The 20134-nt window shown below is 46.9% G+C and overlaps 1 protein-coding gene across 1 annotated transcript in view; it reads right to left on the reverse strand.

Annotated features, from left to right (window-relative positions):
• dnah6 (dynein, axonemal, heavy chain 6) overlaps positions 1–17910 on the reverse strand; it is a gene marked incomplete at both ends in the record, with an annotated part of 80370 nt that extends 62460 nt beyond the window's left edge. The window contains 32 exons of the mRNA XM_083692817.1: positions 1–159; positions 1802–1939; positions 2368–2529; positions 4268–4423; positions 4633–4758; positions 5138–5248; positions 5456–5620; positions 6231–6453; positions 6722–6818; positions 7255–7435; positions 7861–7980; positions 8160–8252; positions 8367–8417; positions 8678–8833; positions 9058–9201; positions 9435–9548; positions 9839–9967; positions 10384–10635; positions 10898–11050; positions 11517–11668; positions 11913–12033; positions 12911–13000; positions 13091–13201; positions 13487–13597; positions 14064–14274; positions 14400–14481; positions 14707–14824; positions 15031–15165; positions 15392–15659; positions 16020–16306; positions 16717–16917; positions 17641–17910. The exon at positions 1–159 is cut by the window's left edge and continues 9 nt beyond it. Coding sequence (XP_083548943.1) covers positions 1–159; positions 1802–1939; positions 2368–2529; positions 4268–4423; positions 4633–4758; positions 5138–5248; positions 5456–5620; positions 6231–6453; positions 6722–6818; positions 7255–7435; positions 7861–7980; positions 8160–8252; positions 8367–8417; positions 8678–8833; positions 9058–9201; positions 9435–9548; positions 9839–9967; positions 10384–10635; positions 10898–11050; positions 11517–11668; positions 11913–12033; positions 12911–13000; positions 13091–13201; positions 13487–13597; positions 14064–14274; positions 14400–14481; positions 14707–14824; positions 15031–15165; positions 15392–15659; positions 16020–16306; positions 16717–16917; positions 17641–17910 — 4887 coding nt within the window. The remainder of the gene's footprint in view (positions 160–1801; positions 1940–2367; positions 2530–4267; positions 4424–4632; positions 4759–5137; positions 5249–5455; positions 5621–6230; positions 6454–6721; positions 6819–7254; positions 7436–7860; positions 7981–8159; positions 8253–8366; positions 8418–8677; positions 8834–9057; positions 9202–9434; positions 9549–9838; positions 9968–10383; positions 10636–10897; positions 11051–11516; positions 11669–11912; positions 12034–12910; positions 13001–13090; positions 13202–13486; positions 13598–14063; positions 14275–14399; positions 14482–14706; positions 14825–15030; positions 15166–15391; positions 15660–16019; positions 16307–16716; positions 16918–17640) is intronic.
• Positions 17911–20134: the final 2224 nt, after the last annotated feature.

Consider the following 20134-nt stretch of genomic DNA (forward strand, 5'->3'; position numbering starts at 1 on the left):
GAGGGCGTAGTTGGGCACCATCATGGCGATGGGTCTGAACAGGGCTTTGAGGTTGTCAGGTAGCTCAGTCCTGCCGGCGTAGCCCGGGTTCATGGTGATGAAGGCAGCACACGTCATCACCAGCTTGACCTCACGCCCCTCGAACATGAACCGTGACAGCTATGACACACACACACAGATAGTAGGGAGACACGCACACACACACACATACACACACACACAGCACGGAGACATCGAGAGTCAGGGGATGTAATACAGAAATGATGACATTTTAAAAATGTCCGTTAATATCGCTTTGGGGCCAAGACCACACTCATTTTGAGTGGCCATACCTGGATAGATTATTGGTGCAGTGAGACGATGATGGTTTATAATGTTTGCATGAGGGTAGAAAACACAAACATATGAACAAGTCTGGCAGGTATGTGTCCCCTTTAAATGTTTTGCTGTTATTTCATCCCTAGTTTCAATACTCTACAAGTAGAAAATAACCTATGACTGTTCTCTCTACTAATTAAAATGTTATGCAAAATGACTCCTCTTGTGATGTAAGTGTTAAGACATATAACAAGAAATCTGCCCTGTGCATTTCACTCTATGGGGAAATCCACTAGGAATGACTGTCGTCCAGTGGAGGGCTATAAATCAAATTTGAGTAGTAAGTAGTAAGTGTCTAAATGATGAGAGTATAAAACCTTTCATTTTGGATAGAGAGGGACCTAAAAAATGAAATTGGATATAGGGCCATCGCAGATTTTGTCCACAGCCGCCCCCATGGCTGTCTTTTTCAAAATGGTTGCCAAGCATCGCCATGGGACCAATATAACTGCCATTTGACTGGCCATGATTGGATGAATTATTGGTGCAGTAAGTAAGACCAATGGTGGTTAATAATGTTTTTATGGGTATACAGAACATAAACAAGACAATATATATTGGCTTGTTATATGGCTTGCTTCAGCAAGTCCAACTATTGTAATCCATATTACTTGTTATTTTTATTTGCCTTTTTCCACCGTCTCTACAGCTTAACAACCACAACTTACGATGGAAACGTCAAACCAACTTTAAACTGTGCAGACTTCCCCTGGTCAGGTTGCTTGAAAATAGTAAATTTTTAAATGGTACATTTTAAAATGAATCTTCTTTTTCATATTTTTAGCTAGACACCCTTATCGACCTTAAAATGTGTGGGCCTACTCCACTTAATTAACTTCTATATAGATCTTTTAAACTATTATACAACTATTTTGACTTTAAACTATTTGTTTTTTTACCGTTTTAGGGGACTTTTCTGTCACAATTCTGCTAAACATCTGTTTGTGTTCTCGACAGCCCAAATCAGTAATAACCATCATTGTTGGGCTTACTGCACCAATAGTTCATTCAGTTAAATGGGTGAGGCATTGGCCCAGTAATAGGCCATTTTGAAAAAGACAGCCAGGGTTATGTGTGTGACAAAACAATAAATGTGGTGGCTTTTATCACAAAAGGTATTATTTCTTCAAAATGTGGCCTCTGGCCGCCCCACTAAGATAGACTGGGGACAAGGGTCTTAAGATGCAATTTGGCCCTAACAGGCTGTTTTCTTGTTTGAGGTGTTTTTATTTGACCAATTTCATGTATCACTTGTTTACCCGGGTGAGTCACACTGAGACATTCATCTCTTCTCCCTCACCAAGACGATTAGTGTAATATCACTAGGTTTCTATCTTTGTAATCATGTAAACCAAAGTTATGAAACATAATGGTTGTTGTGGTACAGTGTAAAGAGTGTAGGTGAGGCGTCAGTTGGACGTACTTTGGCCATCTTGGCATTGCGTATGGTGATGAGCTGCTGAGCGATGACAGACAGCACCTCGATGTCGATGCGGTTGAACTCGTCAAAGCAGCACCAGGCTCCTGATTGGGCCAGGCCGCTGAAGAACCGCCCCATCATCTAGATATTTGGAGAGGGCCAAATGACTGGCATGAATAGGTGATGACAGCTTTAGTTGGGCCCAGCCCAACAGAACCATTACTACACTAAATGCTTCTATTAAGACTGACGTGGGGACGACCTCCAGGGATCTGACCACTAAACACCTGTCAGCACTCAAGAGACATGAGGGAGTTAATGCTGTAGGATTAAGAGAGAGAGAGAGAGAGAGAGAGAGAGAGAGAGAGGAGAATGAGGAAGAGAGGGAGAAGAGCTCATCCTTATGAACAATTATCAACAGACTTGTGCCGGGGTCATACTGCCACCTAGTGGTGCTGTTCATGCAGCACAATCACAGCGGTGGCCACACACAGAGAGAGAGAGAGAGAGAGAGGGAGAGAGGGAGAGAGAGAGAGAGAGAGAGAGAGAGAGAGAGAGAGACATGGGACCTTGTAGTCTAGTCCGTCAGAGCAGTTGAAGACCACACACTGGATGGCCAGAGCCTTGGCCAGGTCCTTGGTGGTCTCAGTCTTCCCTGTTCCTGCAGGACCCGCTGGAGCCCCACCCAGGTCCAGCTGGAGAGCCCCCATCAGACACAGGTAACAACGATCCTGTAGTGCACACACACACGCACACAAGGAGGGATTAATTAATTAATTAATTAATTCATGTTTTATTTTATTTATACAGGGGAGATCTTCCAAACACCTGATCCTCTTTTACAGAAGAGCCCTGAGGGAACTAAGCACATGGGGACAGAAGAAACAAACATACAGACAGACAAAATGACACAATATTTCAAGGAAATAAAAAAACTCAATAAAAAAATAAAAAATAATAATAAACAAAATCTACAAAATAATGAATAGAGAGAAAAAAACAATTTAAATAAAAGAATAACAACAAAGATATAAACCCTAAAGACATGAGGACAACTTAGATAGCAATCACAGAACAGGACCTGCTAAAACAGTTAACATTTTCAATAAAATAAATCCTTTATTTTCTTGAAATGGCCGAAGGTGACCAATGACTCTGGCTTTCGTTCCTCCTGAAGGCCATTCCAAGAGGATGGGGCATTAATGCTAAAGGCTGCTCTCCCAGCAACTGTGGAAGCATAGGTCATCTCCAAAACCAGCCAGGGTTCCAGATCGTGTGTGACAATTTCTAACCCTCCAATTCAAAAGTAGGGTAAGGTAATACAATTAGTTAGAGTTAGAGTTAAACAACCTTGACACATTTTATTGAGAATTGGTCCAAGCTATATCTGGTGTTACTTTCCCAAATAGCTCCATGAATGACTTGGGTCATTGGGAGTTGGGACAGTGCCCTGCGTAAGTAATGGGACAGTTGGGACAGTGCCCTGCGTAAGTAATGGGACAGTGCAGCATTTTTCTCTCCTCTGGACTCCAACGCTCCAAAGGTTTGGATTCTCGAGCAATTACTATGAGGTTAAAGTAGAGATTCTCAGCTTTTATCCGATGGCATTTATTGGTTGTACATATCGGTTTCACCATTCAGAAATTACAACACTTTTTCATGCAACATCTGGGCTAATAAAACAATACAAATAGAGTAAAAACAACTGGCTGGCGTGGGCCTTTAAATGACAAACAAAGACGCAAGTAAACAACCACATCAACATGTGAAACCCCAGTGAACGCCTTTGTGCTGCACGTCTTAATCTTCAGGATCAACTATTGATGATGTGCTCAGCCTCAGCCCAAGGAGAATAACCAAACACAGACTAGCAGAAGGTATTCTGGACTGAGAGGCGCAGGGGAACATTGCATGTTAATCTAGGCATCGAGCCAGAGTTATTTCCCCACGGACTGTAAACACAGACTGCTTTTCCAATACGCATCTGATGAGAGAAACTGGCCCGAGGCGCGCGTATGCATGCACGCACTCACGCACGCACGCACGCATACCTACAGTGTATCTGCCTGGGAGTGTTGATTTGCCCTTATTGATGTGAATAAATTGGAACTCTTACATTGTTCTCCCTAGGTTTTTTGAACAGCGTGGTGCCGGATTGCATTATCAAAACCCGACTCGCGTATATTCATGTTCAATACCGCCAAAACAAACCTTTGGGGAGAACCCTGTCTTGTCAGATGTCTGAGTGTCTGTTGTTGCCATAAATGGTGTGTGCTTTAGCGTGTGTGTGTGTGTGTGTGTGTATTTGTGTGTTCTTCTCATGTATTACCTTAGGTACCTGAGTGTCGTAACACATCCACAGACAAGGGTCTTCTAATCTAAGAGCACAAGTGTATGTGAGTGTGTATGTGAGTGTGTGTGTGTGTGTGTGTGTGTGTGTGTGTGTGTGTGTGTGTGTGTGTGTGTTACCGTGAGAGGAGTGATGACAAGGCGAGGGCAGGCTCCCAGGTACTCGTATCCGTAGATGTACATGGACAGGGCCATCCGAGCCACGCAGTTATCCAGGTCCAGGTCCCAGTAGTACCTCAGCTGCCTCTGCCACTCAAAGTGACTGCTCGTGTCCACCTACACACGCACACGCACACGCACACACACACACACACACACACACACACACACACACACACACACACACGATCCAGCAGGGAAGAGAGACAGCCCTCATATCTTCCTGCCTCTCATAATCATTTCTCATATTTTCGTTGGGTCACAACACAACACAACGCATGGTAAAACAAAGGCTACACAACCCACAACGCAGGGGGCGGGGTTACCTTCTGGTGTACGAGGTCTGTGACGATGTCCCTGGCGTGCACGTCCACGGTGATGAGGGCGGTGATGATGTTGCGGTGCAGGTTGGGTAACTGCCCTCGTACCAGGGCTGCCAGGGCGTTCAGCCTCTGGAACAGAAACGTCAGGAGCAGTTAGCAGTTAGCAGTGCAGTCACGGTAAACTGAGCACAATACAATCGGTCTATTCTATTCATATGTGTACAGTACAATATATGTTGTACACAGTCCGCAATACAAACGTTCAGAAACACTGAGAACTTGGCCTATTTCCATGACCGATGGATTCTTCCAGGAGAAGTTTTTCATAAGAACATTTCTGACATAAAAAATATAGATATATAAATTAAACACTTGATTATCGTATGGAACTTTTCCCAAAAGGGCATAATAATTTCTTAAATGCTCCGATTTACTATAACAAGGCCCCAACCCCAAAGTGACCCAGCAAAACACAAACAAAACATGACGTCCCTAAATGGGGCCGTACATCAATGTTGACGTGTTCAAACTCCTGCAGAGCCTGGAAGTGGTCGTGGTCTCCCTCCAAACAGCCATCCAGATCCCGGCACCACATCAACTGGGAGATGGTTAGAACCACCTGGTGGAGAGATATGGGAATTGCAGCTCAGTTTGGGCAACATGGTCAAACAGAAGTGAAATGGGAAATATAGGTTAGTATTTGTGTCTGTAAAATACCTTTGCGTGTGTGCGTGTGTGTGTGTGTGCGTGTGTGTCAAATCAAAGTGTATTGATCATGTGTTTTTATGATGTGTGTGTGTGTGTGTGTGTGTGTGTGTGTGTGTACCTGTGAGGAGTGTCCTGCCACCACCCACTCTTCTCTGGGTTTGCTCTGGTAGTCGGCGATGGAGGCCTTGCTCAGGCGTCGGAGTGAAGAGAACATGGCCTCCTCTACTTTACAGAGCCAGTCCTCTACGTTACCACGGGCCTTCAGCCCTTTAGCCAGAACAACCTGAAAACACACACGCACGTCAACACGAGTACACACACAAACACACACACACACACACACAAATTGCTGAGCAATGTACAGCAAGTGAGGTCGAGAAAGAGAGAGAGAGAGAAAACAAGAGAACAAGAGAGAACTCGAGAGACCAAAATAACAAGACACAGATCGAAAAATCACCTAACTTCTGTTCAGTCCGGAGAGGGTGAGAGAGAGAGAGAGAGAGACAGAGACAGAACCACAAACAGAGAAAAGACAAAAGGAGAAGCACCTAAAGAAAAAAACATCAAACAGCAAGGTAGAGTAGCTTGCCCTAAAGCGGGGATTGAACTCACAACCTTTCACCTGCCAACCGACCACACTAGCTACTGCCCCAAGAGGCTTCCCTCTCCTGGTGGAGATGCCAACGGGCCTTATACAGGGTTGTTACAATATGTTGTGTATCGCAGGACGGGCTCATTGGAATGCATGGAATGGAACGAGGAATGGTATCAAATACCATACCTCATTCCATTCCATGATACCATTCCTCATTCCGTCCCAAGCATTATACTGAGTCCATCCTCCGATTTCTCCCTCCGCCAGCCTCCCCTGCTGTACACCCGAGGACGCCCACCTTCTCTCCCTCGGGGGAGACCATGGCCAGTATGTCGTTGCTGTAGACCTTCTCCTGCTCCCCCTCTCCTTGGGCCGCCGCTCCCTTGGCGTCCGGGGGCAGCAGGGCGAACTCCAGGCGGGAGATGGCGTCGAAACACTTCCTGAGGTGGGGCTGGACCGCCTGGGGGTTCCTGGTCTGGGCCAGGATCTCCAGCAGCTCGTCGTTGGACAGGAAGTAGAATCTGGGGAATGCCAGGAATATTGAAGAGGAGGACATGAGTTGGGGGACCGATCGTATGGAATGCTTGCGTAGAAAGGGAAAAGACCCGATGCAAGTATAATGAATGCAAGGGAAAATTAGAATATTGAGGTGGGATCATTTTTGATATAATATGCAGAGATGATCCTAGCAGATTTCTGCTCCCACAGTGAGGATTCAAAAGTGACGTTTGATTTCAAAGTGAGCATAGCTGGGTCATGAGGTAGAAAAAGGCAGGCTGCTGATGGTACCTGGGAAATATGACTCTCTTAGACTCCAGGTAGGCTTCCAGGCACTTCTGGATCTGGTCCAGCAGGGCATTGTTGTTTTGGAAGATCTCCAGGAGCCCTTAGCAGGGACAACAGAAACAATTACTGCCATGGTCTCAGGAAGGTCAAGTCACTGCCCGATGGTAACTTAACCACCCTTGTGTGTGTGCGTGTGTGTGCGTGTGCGCGAGTGTGTGTGTGTGTCTGTCTGTGTGTGTGTGTGTGTGTGTGTGTGTGCGCGAGTGTGTGTGTGTCTGTCTGTGTGTGTATTTGTCTGTGTGCAGGCGCTATTGTGTGTGTGTGTGTGTGTGTGTGTGTGTGTGTGTGTGTATTTGTCTGTGTGCAGGCGCCTTTGTGCGTGTGTGTGTGTGTGTGTGTGTATGTATTTCTCTGTGTGCAGGCGCCTTTGTGTGTGTGTGTGTGTGTGTATTTCTCTGTGTGCAGGCGCCTTTGTGTGTGTGTGTGTGTGTGTGTGTGTGTGTGCGTGCGTGTGTGTGTGTATGTGCAGCCCTCACCTGGCTGCGTGCCGGCCCTCAGGGCGTTGGGCAGGCGGTTGACCTTTCTCATGATCTCCTTCCAGGACTTGTCCACCTGCAGGAACATCTTGGCCTCGGCGGGGAGCTGTCTCTGGATGTCAGGAGCACTGAAGATGCTCTCCAGGTACAGCCAGTTACGCTGACACGTCAACCACTCCTCCTGGAGGGAGATAGAAAGGTGGAGATGAGAGGGAGGGAGGGAGGGAGGGAAGGAAGGAGAGGTAGAGGGTAGAGGAGAGAGGGGAGTAGGAGACGGGGAGGGGAAGGAAATGAGAGAAGAAGAGATAGGAGGAGAGAATGACAGAGATAGAACAGTGGAGATGAGAGGGACAGGAGAGCGAGAGGAGAGAGGGAGCATAGAGGAGAGTAGGAGATGGGGAAGGAAAGAAAATGAGAGAATAAAGAGAGATAAAAAGAGACAGACAGGAAGGAAGAAAGAGTGAGAGAGAGAGAAAGAGAGAAAGAGAGAGAATGGAGTGGAATCTGAGTTTCAGTCTCACCACAATCACCAGAAAAAACTACAGCAAATTTCAAGACATGATAAATCAAACCCAGTTGTGTATCATTCTCTCCCCTCTCTCTCACCAGTGTCTGGCTGAACATGGCCAGTTGTCTCTGCCAGTCGTCTACTCTGGTCTTGATGGGGCCTACGTAGCGAGAGGACGCCACCGTCGCCACGTTGATGGTGCTGTCATCCAGGAGCACCTTAAGAATACACACACACACGCACACACACACGTCAGGAAAGAGGACAAAACTACAAAACACTAACTGTACACCATCTAAGACACCAAAGTGAAGATGTCTGTAGACAACTGAAACATAGACGTTTTCTCTGAGATGGAGCTTTGAACTTTGAACAAAGAGTCAGTGTTTTTTTTTACCTGGATGTCGTCTGTCCCACCGAGGATGAACACGTCCTTGGACTCGCGGTGGGAGAGAACCGCAAACTCTGTGGTCTTCCACGAGTCCTCAACCTACACAAGAGGTTTTAAGACGGGCATAACACAATAAGATGTGGAAGGACAACAGCATGAGACGACTCCCATACAAAGTCAAGAGACAGCCGCCATTTCTCCCCTCCCTCTCACCTTTTTGAGGATGGTCTCCAGTGATGCCTCTCCTGAAGCCTGCCCTGACACCTGGAGGAAAAGAACAAGGAGCGAGGAGATTAGAAAACACATCTAATACAGGACTCAGGATCAATCAGGAAAGATTACATCCTTGTAGCTTTAACTCCCTCCTGGATCTCAAAGTCGTCACTGAATTTGTGGTGCGTATACGTCCGTCCGTCCGTCCGTCCGTCCGTCCGTCCGTCCGTCCGTCCGTCCGTCCGTCCGTCCGTCCGTCCGTCCGTCCGTCCGTCCGTCCGTCCGTGTGTGTGTGTGTGTGTGTGTGTTACCTCCTGGATCTCCACGTCGTAGCTGAAGATGTTGAGCTCTTCCAGAGAGGCCAGGGTGAGCGGCTCCTCCTGTAGATTGGCCTCTACGATCACCTCCAGGATGTCCCAGTGACGGCTCTTCAGACACACGTTCCGCAGGTCCGTGATCACTGGCAGCTACAGGGGGAGACAGCCACACGCAGTGGCACACACACGCAACACAACTTCAGACATGGGATACGCAGGTCAATGATCGGCACTGGTTAAAGGAGGAGAGAGAAACACACACACACACACACACACGCACATGCCAGTGATAACTGGTAGCGAAGGACAATAGACAAAATAAACATAAACACACATTTTCAAACACACACACACGCACACGCACACGCACACACCTTCTCCCTCATGCCCTCCACGTGTTGCTTGAGGCGTGGCACCACACTGTTGGGCGGCAGGCCCTTCTCCAGCTGGTTGACGTTCTTGGCGTACTTGTTGACCTGGGTGCTGAGCTGCTCCGGGTCCAGCTTGTCAAACGGACACTGGGGAGGAAAGACACAACCGCGCGTGGACCAACGATCTACACCGCATGTGTGTTCAGGACTTTTCTGATGTTTACTCCAACAGTCGAAATGCATCGAGTGACAATATTCTTCGAAGAAAGAAAAAGGCTGCATCGTTTTTCCACTGACTAACATCACAGCAGGTATGTATGTGTAAGCGTAATAGCTACTCCCTCCCTGTCTCCTCCTCCTCCCATCCCAGGGTGACCCACCTCCATCCAGCCTGCCTGCAGGGCCTCCCACTCCTCCAGAGAGTCCCACAGCAGCTGTTTGAGCTTCACCTCGGCACTCAGCTCCTCCAGAGCCTCGTACTTGGTCACCTCCACCTGGAAGGGCAGCGGGACAGGGGTGCGTGTGTGTGTGTGTATGTATAACATGTTTTAATCTAATCATTAAACCAGTACAAAAGGGGGCCTGGTGATAAGTGAATGAGTGTCTGTGTGTGTGTGTGTGTATGTGTGTGTGTGTGTGTGTGTGTGCGCGTGCGTGTTTTTGTGTGTGTGTGTGTGTGTGTATACCGTGTTTTAATCTAATCATTAAACCAGTACAAAAGGGGGCCTACTGGTGATAAGTGAGTGAGTGAGTGTCTGTGTGTGTGTGTGTGTGTGTCATTTACCTTGAAGTTCTTCTGGTAGGCTTTGTAGTGGAAGGCCTGGGCCTGCAGCTCGTCTATTGACAGCTGGATCTCCTCCAGCAGCAGGCGCACCTTGGGACGCTCCGCGTTAATGTCCAGGATCTGACGGTTCTGAAGACACACACACACACACACACACACACACACACACACACAGACAGACACACACACAGTTGCATTTAATGGTGTGGAGAACAGAGCATTGTACAAGTTGCATTGCAGTTGCATCATGATAAGGGCCCGGAGTTCGTCTTTGTGAACTGAACAAGAAAAAACCTGAATATTCAATGGCTGACATAACTCAGTGAAATGATGCGTGAGACAGGGAGGAGGAAATCACATCAATCAGGAACTCAGGAAACCCGAATTAATCAGGATGTTATGTCACAAATACGAAAAGTAAAACAAAGTAAAATCTCTCTAAGTATCTCCAAAACAGAGAAAGCGCCTTCTCCCCATCCGCCTCTCCGTCTCTCCATCTGTCCGTCCGTCCGTCCTTCCGTCCTCGTCAGATGACCTCTAGTTACCTGTGCCTGCTGTTTGACCCTCTTGACCTCCTTGTTGAGCTCTGTGATGTCACGCTGCAGGTGGCTACAGAACTTGTCCACGTTGGCGTCCCTCTCGCCCACCGCCTTGTCGATGGCGTTGAGCACAGAGGTCACGGAGGGCCGCAGGGTGGCGTAGACGGCGAAGTCCTCGGGAGGGGTGGGTACAGAGTAGCTGTCAATCAGCTTGTACATCTGAGTGACCGTCTCCGTCTGCTCGTCCAGTGCCTCAATCTGGTGAACAGAACAGAGTGAAGTAGAACAAATTAGAATAAGAGTTCAATATAAATGTAATGGAATTGAATTGAATTGAATAGACTGGTGCCAATCTAGCTGTTGCTCATGGATATAATGGTTTTCATCTAGAGCATATTTCATTTTTCTGCATTATTCATTTTCAACAAAACTTTTCCACTATCATGGATAATAAAACTAAAACAGACTGATGGTGATGATGATGATGATGATGATGATGCTGCAACAATGGCTGACTTACCCTCTCCTGGATCTCGTCCAGGAAGGTGAGGGAGTTGACGAACTCTGTGGTGGCCGAGGGGATGAACTCTAGTTTAAACTGGGCGTCCTGGGCCTCGGCAATGATGGCGTCCATCTTCCTCTTGGCCAGCAGAGGGAGCATGTCGTTGATGGCCTGGAGGAGACAGAACAGGTTAGGTTTAACGTGTGTGTGCGTGTGTATGTGTGTGTGCGTGTGTGTGTGTGCTTATGTATGTTTGTACCTGTGTGCTTGCGTGCGTATGTACACAAATATGTTTGTATCTGTGTGCTTGCGTGTGTATGTACACAAGTATGTTTGGTGTGTGTGTGTGCGTGTGCTTATGTATGTTTGTATCTGTGTGCTTGCGTGCGTGTGTGTGTGCTTATGTATGTTTGTACCTGTGTGCTTGCGTGCGTATGTACACACATATGTTTGTATCTGTGTGCTTGTGTGTGTATGTACACAAGTATGTTTGGTGTGTGTGTGTGCGTGTGTGTGTGTGTGTGCTTATGTACGTTTGTATCTGTGTGCTTGCGTGTGTATGTACACAAGTATGTTTAGAGTGTGTGTGTGTGTGTGTGTGTGTGTGTGTGTGTGTGCACACACATCCAACCCCTACCTCCAGACAGCGTAGGGGTGAGGGAATGAGTTTCCCCTTGAGCTGTGTGGTGTCCACCAGCAGCATGCCAAGGTGTCTCTTCTGTTTGATGGCCAGGGCCTCCTTATGCTCACAGTGGTACTTCTCCAGACTCTCCCCAAAGAACGACACTCCTGTTGGAACAGATCCCAGTTGTCCTTCTAAAAAAATACTCTCATGAATGCTTTAACGTTTCTCTAACTAAAACAAGTCTCCGAAGAATGACAATGACAGTGATGGTGAGGAGGAGGAAGAGGATGATGATGGTGGTGAGGAGGAGGAAGAGGATGATGGTGTGGAGGAGGAGGAAGAGGATGACGAAGCGTAGAAGGAGGAATAGGTGGAGGCAGAGGAGGAAGAGCGGCGTCAGTCCGGTACCGTGGTCTTGCTCTCGGAGCTCGTCCAGGTCCAGCCTCTCGTTCTCCCTGTAGAAGAGGCGGAAGCGCTCAAACGTGCGTGCGTACACACTGGCCGAGTCAAAGGCAAACTGGAGCGATTTCTGAGGAGGAGAGGAGGGAAGGAGGGAAGAGGAAAGATCACAATATCATCATCATGGCACCTATGGCTTTGCATTGTATTGACCAAAGGCACACGGGTCACTGATTCTATTGTTGAAGGAAGGAGGGAAGAGGGAATAATATTATATATAATAATATGTGCCATTTAGCTGACGCTTTTAATCCAAATCGACTTACATTGCAGTGAGTGCATCCATTTCAGTATATATGGTCCCAGCAGGAGTCAAACCTACAACCTAAGCGTTGTTAGCGCCATGCTCTACCAACTGAGCCACAGAGGACCACAGAAGATCACAATATGATCATCATGGAACCTATGGCTTTGCATTGTATAGACCAAAGGCACACGGGTCACTGATTCTGTTGTTACTTCTCCTGGATGTGGAGCCCTTGACTAGCCGTTGCTAAAGCTAAACAGCGAATGGGGATCCAGATAAACCAATTAATTTCCACACAAGCAAAAGCAAAAGCCAATGTTTAATGATATGAGTCATACGGTAAGACAGTACAACTCCTCCTCCTGCTGGCTCGATTGGGGTGATCAAAGTCAGGCTGAGGGATGTTAAATCATACTGGACTGTTCTTACTGTATATAATGTTTCAGATGTCTATTTTAGTTGTATTCTATTGTCACTTTATTTTGCTGTTGTTGTTTGTGATGTGAGCTGCTGTAACGCCTTAATTTCCCCTCAGGGATCAATAAAGTACCTATCAATCTATCTATCTATATATCTATCATACAATCAGTCATAGAGGCATATAGAGATATGTATGTTTATCTAAAGTGCAACACATGTTAGATGAGAGAAACCACCATAGTGATGTGTAGGGATGTGCAGCGTGTGTCACAGTGCTGACCTTGATGTTGAGAATGATGACCAGGAGGTGCTTGTCATCCTCCAACATGGCCTCCAGGCTGGGGCCATCGCCACAGGTCTTCTCCTCCACCTGGAACACACACCATGTGGATTCAATGGCCAACCTTTATGCAAGATTGGATACGGTTGGATTATTCTAAAAGGTAAACTGGTATTCCACCTTGTTGTTGATCATGGGCTGGGTGAAGGCATCAAAGTAGGAGTCGGGAATCAGGACGTCCAATGACAGCACTGTCTCCTGGAACCGCGTGATGATCTCCGCTACACACTCCTGTCAGAGGGGAAGAACCACGCACGCACGCACGCACGCACAGACACAGACACAGACAGACACAGACACAGACAGACACAGACACAGACACAGACACAGACAGACACAGACACAGACACAGACACAGACAGACACAGACAGACAGACACAGACACAGACACAGACACAGACACAGACAGACACAGACACAGACACAGACACAGACACAGACACACATTATCCACACTAGATCAACAAGGCGCATAATGACAACATTGTCAGAGAGGTGAGCGCCGGGGTCCAGACCTGGAAGTGGTCGACGGAGGGTTCGTAGGTCAGTGAGTGGGTCTCCAGCATCAGCTCAGACAGGAACATGGGCAGGAGAGGAGCGTCGACAGTGGGCTCTGACACTGCCACCTGCTGGCACACACACAGAAAGACATGTAGAAGAGATTCGAGATGGGGGGGGGGGGGGATGAATCAATACTACTTTTTAAGTAAGTGTTTTGCCATAAAAAAATAAAGGTTTTATGCACATCCAAAGTAGTCACAGGAGCTAAAAAAAAAATAAAAAATAAAAGACTGTTCAAACTGTTATGCTGTTCCAGTGACGGCTGAAATTGTTTGGTTTTCTTTGCCTCATTCTTTTATGACTGTCTTTTTTTTTTTTTACATTTATGTTTTATCTTAGTTACATTTGGTGCTTCTCTTTTTGTTTTTGTGAAGTGTTTTGAGCCATTCTTGTAAAACGCTCTTTAACCACAAATACACTGTAAAGATTCAGTGAAAGAGTTTTTAAAAAAACAAACAATGCTCCAATCTAACCCTCCCATCTCCCAACAAGCATCTCCATGCCACCCCCCCCCTCCCCCCCTTCACCTACCTTCTTGTCTGTCTCCTCTGAGGCTGCAGCTGCAGCGGCTGCGGCTGCGGCAGCGTTGGCTGCGGCCTCAGGGTCGGCCCAGCTCTGGATGACAGCGTGTGTGGGGGTGCGGTGGACCTGCTCCTGCAGGACTGTCAGCAGCCTGGCCACCGAGTTCACTGCCAGGATGTGCATGGTGTTCACTATCAGGTAGTCAGCCAGACGGATGAAACTACAAACAAGATGGAGGACGAGGATTAAAACAACAACATGTGCTTGATGGGGAGGATGGAGGTGGAAAAGGACTGGTGTCAGTGATGAGAGTGTGTGTGTGGGTGTGTGTGTGTCACACCCTACCAGGTGAGGCGTCTGCAGTGGTATCTCTTGTTGGCCTGCTCCGTGTAGCTCATCTTCTCTGGGGCCTCCTCAAAAAAAAGCTCTATCTCAGGGGAACGCTTACTCTCTGTCCCATCACCTACACACACACACACACACACACACACACACACACACACACACACACACACACACACGTGAAGACATTTCAAACTGTGAGGTTATCAATAGAGGGTCTGAAAGGAGTTGAAGTGTGAGTGTGTGCATGTAGTTGCATTCGTCAGGTGTGTGTGTGTGTGTGTGTGTGTGTGTGTGTGTGTGTGTGTACCCATGTCATCGTAGTTGCTATAGTCAGGTGTGTATCCTGCCTCCAGCATGGCAGTGCGACAGGCACTCCTGGCCACCTCCTTCACCAGCTCTCTGAACTCCTCTAGACGAGCAGATACCTGAAAACATAAGAGACACACACACACACTCAACACACACTCAACACACACTCAACACACACTCAACACACACTCAGACAAGGAAAACTACAGCCAGAACACACACTCAAGTCCAGACTCTACTCCAAATTTGTGAGGGGGGGGGGGTCAGAAACACACACACACACACGCACACACACACACACACACACACACACACTCCGCACCTCCTCCAGCTGTTTGTACTGTGCACTCTGGAACTCCTCCAGTGTGTATGTGTGGTCCTTCTCGATGCGACACAGGCCCATGTCACTGATCCGGTAACACATCTCTCTGATGTCAATCAACGCCGGGCGCAGGGACTGGACACACACAGACACACAGCAGAGTCAACTCTCCAGAGGAAGCGTGAACGACAACAAGGACATTTAGGGCCTCTGTGTTTCCCTCTTTCAACAGCTTCAGAACGAGGACTAAAATGACATTCATTACCGACCATAGGAATAGAATTAACAGACACAGACATTCCCATTGAAATCAACTCCACACCAAAAAAACTACAATCACAAAACTACAAAACTACCCCACCTCGTTGACGATGAACAGGCGCTCTTGCAGCGACCTCTTGCACTTGTTGATCTTTTTGGAGCGGACGTTGGTGCGCCACACGCGGAAGGCCTTCCACTTCCTGAACAGGGCGAAGGCCGGGATGCGCAGGAGGCGGCGGTGGCAGCGGTACTCGTGCTCCCAGCGCTCCAGCGGCAGGAAGTCGGCCTCGCCGTCTGCCATGGAGGTCACGCCCCGCTCGCTGATGGTGTAGTAGTCCTGCTTGTTGATGTTCTCGTACGTCACGATCCTGGAATGGGACACGTTTCGATTTTCTGTGTTTAGTTCGCTCATCGACTCCACTGTATTTGCACAACGAATGTGACAAAACAAATGTGACAATGGGAATTGAAAACTAAATAAATATTGATGATGTGGTCATGAAAATACTGTAATAAGTCAGTTGCCAACACTCTGTGACACTGTCTACCGGGAACAGAGTAAAATACAGCAGTTAAAAACAACAGTGTTGAAATTGGGTTGGAGTTTAGTTTTTAGCAGCAATGTAGGCCTAAAGGACAGGGCAAGGGCTAGTTTGTGTGTGTGTGCGCCCGTGCATGTGTGTGTGTGTGTGTGTGTGTGTGTGTGTGTGTGTGTGTGTGTGTCTTACTTGAGGTTGTAGGCGTCATATTTGATTGAGGACTTGGGTGCCGCCGAGGTCATGTAGAGGAAGCCCAGGTGGGGATTGTTCCGGATGGTTCTGACGATGTCGGGTGGGGAGCGAATTTTGGCACGGACCACTTCCTCTGCAGAGTTGAATGTCAGCGGGTGACTGGACAGGTACGGGGAGGGGGAGGAGGTGTGGCTGAGGGGGGTGGTGGGGGAGGGCTTTGCCTTGGATGATCGGGCGCGTTTGGGCGGAGAGGGGGAGCACACGGTGCTCTGGGTCAACTGCACCTGCGGAGAGAAACCGTGGAAACGGTTATTGATGGCATTTCCAACTGTTTTGCACCTAAAGGGATTATCAGAAAGAAGGAAATGCTGGGGGAGATGGGGGATCTGTCTCCAATATCTCTGCACTAATTCATTCGTTAATTCATTTGTCAACCTCAGTGAGTTGAGAGGATAACTACAAAATGTATTGATTAGAATCTCTGAGCCTGTGTTCATCTCTCTCTCTCTCTACATCTATTTCATTTATTTATTCAGTTGAGTCCCATTTAGATATGAATCTCTTTTTTTTTAAGAGCGTAGCCCTCACCAAGTGTAGCAGCACTCATCATCAACTATATACACTATATATGGTAATGCTATGATGTAACTTGATGACATGGACCTTATCAGGGCCCTCTTCGCTGTCTCTCTACCTGCTTTTCCTTGACGTGGTCAGGCAGCTCAGGCAGGTGAACGGTGGTGCTGGAGGTCTGTCTCTCCGGGACCATGTCCATCCACTCTACCCCAGCAGGGGAGGGCGAAGGGGGCTTCCAGCCTGACCTGATCAGCCTCTCCCGGTTCTGCTTGTGGGTGAACTCTGGCTGCTTGTGGTCCTGGTAGCTCTTCAACACCGGCTGAATGAATGAATGAATAGAAGATGATGTGTGCTATCCTTGGTGATGGACCACGTATGCTTAGACATACTGTGCTGTATGCTGTATAGTGGAGCGGCTATGGGCCACATTTGGAAGAAATTGTACCTTTTGGGGTAAAAGCACCACATTTTACACAAAGGGCAGGTCTTATGGAGCATTTTTAGCAATAGGGCCATCACAGATTTGCTCTTATACCGCCCTGGCAGCCATTTTAAAAATTGCCACGAATATTCCTTTGGGGCCAAGACCACACTCATTTTGAACGGCCATATCTGAATAAATTAAGACCAAAGATGGTTAGAAATGTTTGTAGGAGTGTAGAGAACACAAACACGAATGGCCGCCAGGGCCTAAAAATGTTCTCTTGCTCTGTATAAAATGTGGTGCTTTTATCCCAAGAGACATGATTTCTTCAAAACGTGGCCTGTAGCTGCTCTGCTAATAGCAACAGTTTGTGTGTGTGTCTGTGTGTTAGAATGGATTTACTACTCTGTAGCCTACGGAGAGTGAAGCAAATAACACTTGGCAGGCTCCCCTGTGTCTTCAGTTGCTCACATGGAAATACTGCATCCGTACCCGTCCTACCCTGCCTCCCTAAGCACACACATTCTCTCTCTCTCTTTCACTCCCTCACACTCACACACACACACACACACACACACACACACACACACACACACACACACACACACACACACACACCAGTATCTCCAGAGGCACAGGTCTCTGCCCTGCCTTCCTGCGTTCCTGGGCCTTGGTGTTGTGTGTGAAGACCAGGGCATCAGGGTTGCGTTGGGCCTGGCTGGGGGCTACAGAGATAAGTCTAGCCCTCAGCATGTCTGGGTCCACCTGGCTCAGGAGCCCCGACACAGGCAGGGTCACCATCTTCTGCTGCCTGGCCCCCTCCTCTCTCCCTGGGCCAGGGCCAGCCTGGTGGCCACGGCGGGAGCCCTTCTGGGACAGTGAGGACATGGCCTCTCAGAAGTCCACCTCTTCAGGTTAGTGGATACTGTCGGGATGGAAATGGAGATGGGGGTGAGGGTGGGGGATAAGAGAGAATAACTGTCAACTCAAGTAAGGATTCATGAGGAATGACATTGCATTTGGATTGAAAGCATACATATAAACCATTTTTTATTTAATTATTGTTTGGAAATATTGGAATTTCATTGACTTGAGGATATAACTTGAGGATATAACTTTAAACCACGCTTTTATAAAGTACAAGAAACATGAGAACAAAACGTTCAGTAAGTTTACAAACGTATAGAAATAAAAAACAAAGTTGTGCAGTGTTCATGGTGACATCACACCAAAACATCCGTTTGGCGAGCTAGCTAGCTTAGCATGCCTAAGTCTGCAAACGTTGGCTTACGAAAACTTACTTTTCTTCTTGCTAATTAGTTCATTACTTACAACGTTCATTACTTACATATCAATGGCACGTTATCAAAGTCATGAGCGGCGAAATGTCGTTCACAAATATAGTATAACACTGTGGGAAACAGATTTCGCCGGCTTGTCTTTCAAAACAATAAATGTGCAAACTGGTCCATTTAACTCGGGAGTTTACTGTTTCTTAGCAACAAGCTTCACTCCCATGTGAGAAGCTGCACCAGACTGAAGCATGGAAAGGCTCCCCCGCTGGCCACAATGGGTCATTGCAGTCAAATGATCACAGTCAAGTGTTGAATTGGACACACCTGATACTGATCACAGGGTAGAAAACTATTGAAATTTGTTAAAATATCAGAAACAACATGCACTATCCAATGGTACATTTGATTTCATATTAATAAAAATTGTTCAAGATGTATTAACAAATACATTGCTGGGACACAAAATGTCTCCTATTTGTGGAATGATCCAGTTACTGTTCTTTGCCTTTGTAAAGCCGTATCAATCTGTTACCCATTCATATTGCCAGTATTATGTTGGCACAAAGTGTCACTGACTCTAGATTGACCATGGACACAGTTTCCTTTTAGGTGATGTTAGTATACTGACATGAATACATAAATAAATAAACTAACTAACTAACTAACTGCCAATGAACGTGTTCCCACTTACCTTTCCCCTTGAGCTAACAACAGGGCCGACCCGAAGCATAGGCGGTTGCCTAGGGCGCCATCATCTCCAGGGGGCGCTAAGCCAAGAGGTTTTTTTATTTTTATGAAGAAAAAAAAAAAAGTAATACAAAATATATAGCATATATAGCATATATAGCAAAATATATATTTTTTTATGTTTTTGGTTTTGATCTCAATTGTCATCAGCAGCATGGGTCTGAAGGGGGACGAAATCAGAGTGGGGGACGGGCGTGACCCGTGTCTATGAACTGACCATTCAGCAGAAGTTGATAGCTCCAAACTTCAGACAGAAATATATCGTCAGGGAGATTTTTAATATCATGAAGAGGTCCAAGCCGTCTGGTGTACAAGGGAGAAAGCGAAAAAAGGAGGAGGATGAAAAGAAAGCTAAATACAGAGGTATGTTGAACAACGTAGCAAGCTCCTTTCCCTGACTATGGCAAAGTAATTAACGCTAATGCGAAAATATATTACACATTCGCCAACTTGATTAATTTAGATGGTCAGTCTGCCAGGCAATTAAAAGGGACAAGCATATTTGAAACTACAATACATTATTTTAAGTTATACAGGGTGTTTGTGTGATTTGCTAAGGCTAGTAAGCATTTGCAGCTGCTTTAATCATAATGACTAGTCCGGCTTCTCAGTATTATTGCAGATTGGGACTTACATCAATCTACTGCACATGTGTGCTTGTATACTTGTGTTGGCTTACATCTATTACATAACTTTCCAGGTGCACTAGGGAAACATCTGTGACAGACGACCAATGCACAACCTGGGGGTCCTGCTACTGGGGAAGGAAGTCAAGGTACAGACCCTCCATCTGCATCACAACCAGCAGCAGGTGAGTCTAGTCAAGTTTGTTTATTTAATGTGAAATTGCCAGTTGAGTTATTATTATTGCATATTATAGTTACATTTTTATTACCAGTAACTAAATTGACTTTTCCTGCTGGTGAAAGGATAACAATACCACCAGCCCCACCTGCAGATGGACAGACATCCACCCCATCTATCTCCACTGAAACACAGCCTGCACCACGTTAGTCCAGTCAATTGCACAATGCAGTAGCACTTGTATTACCAATATATAAGTTATATGA

The sequence above is a fragment of the Argentina silus genome, assembly GCF_951799395.1.
Source record: "Argentina silus genome assembly, chromosome: 21".
Classification (NCBI taxonomy): domain Eukaryota; kingdom Metazoa; phylum Chordata; class Actinopteri; order Argentiniformes; family Argentinidae; genus Argentina; species Argentina silus.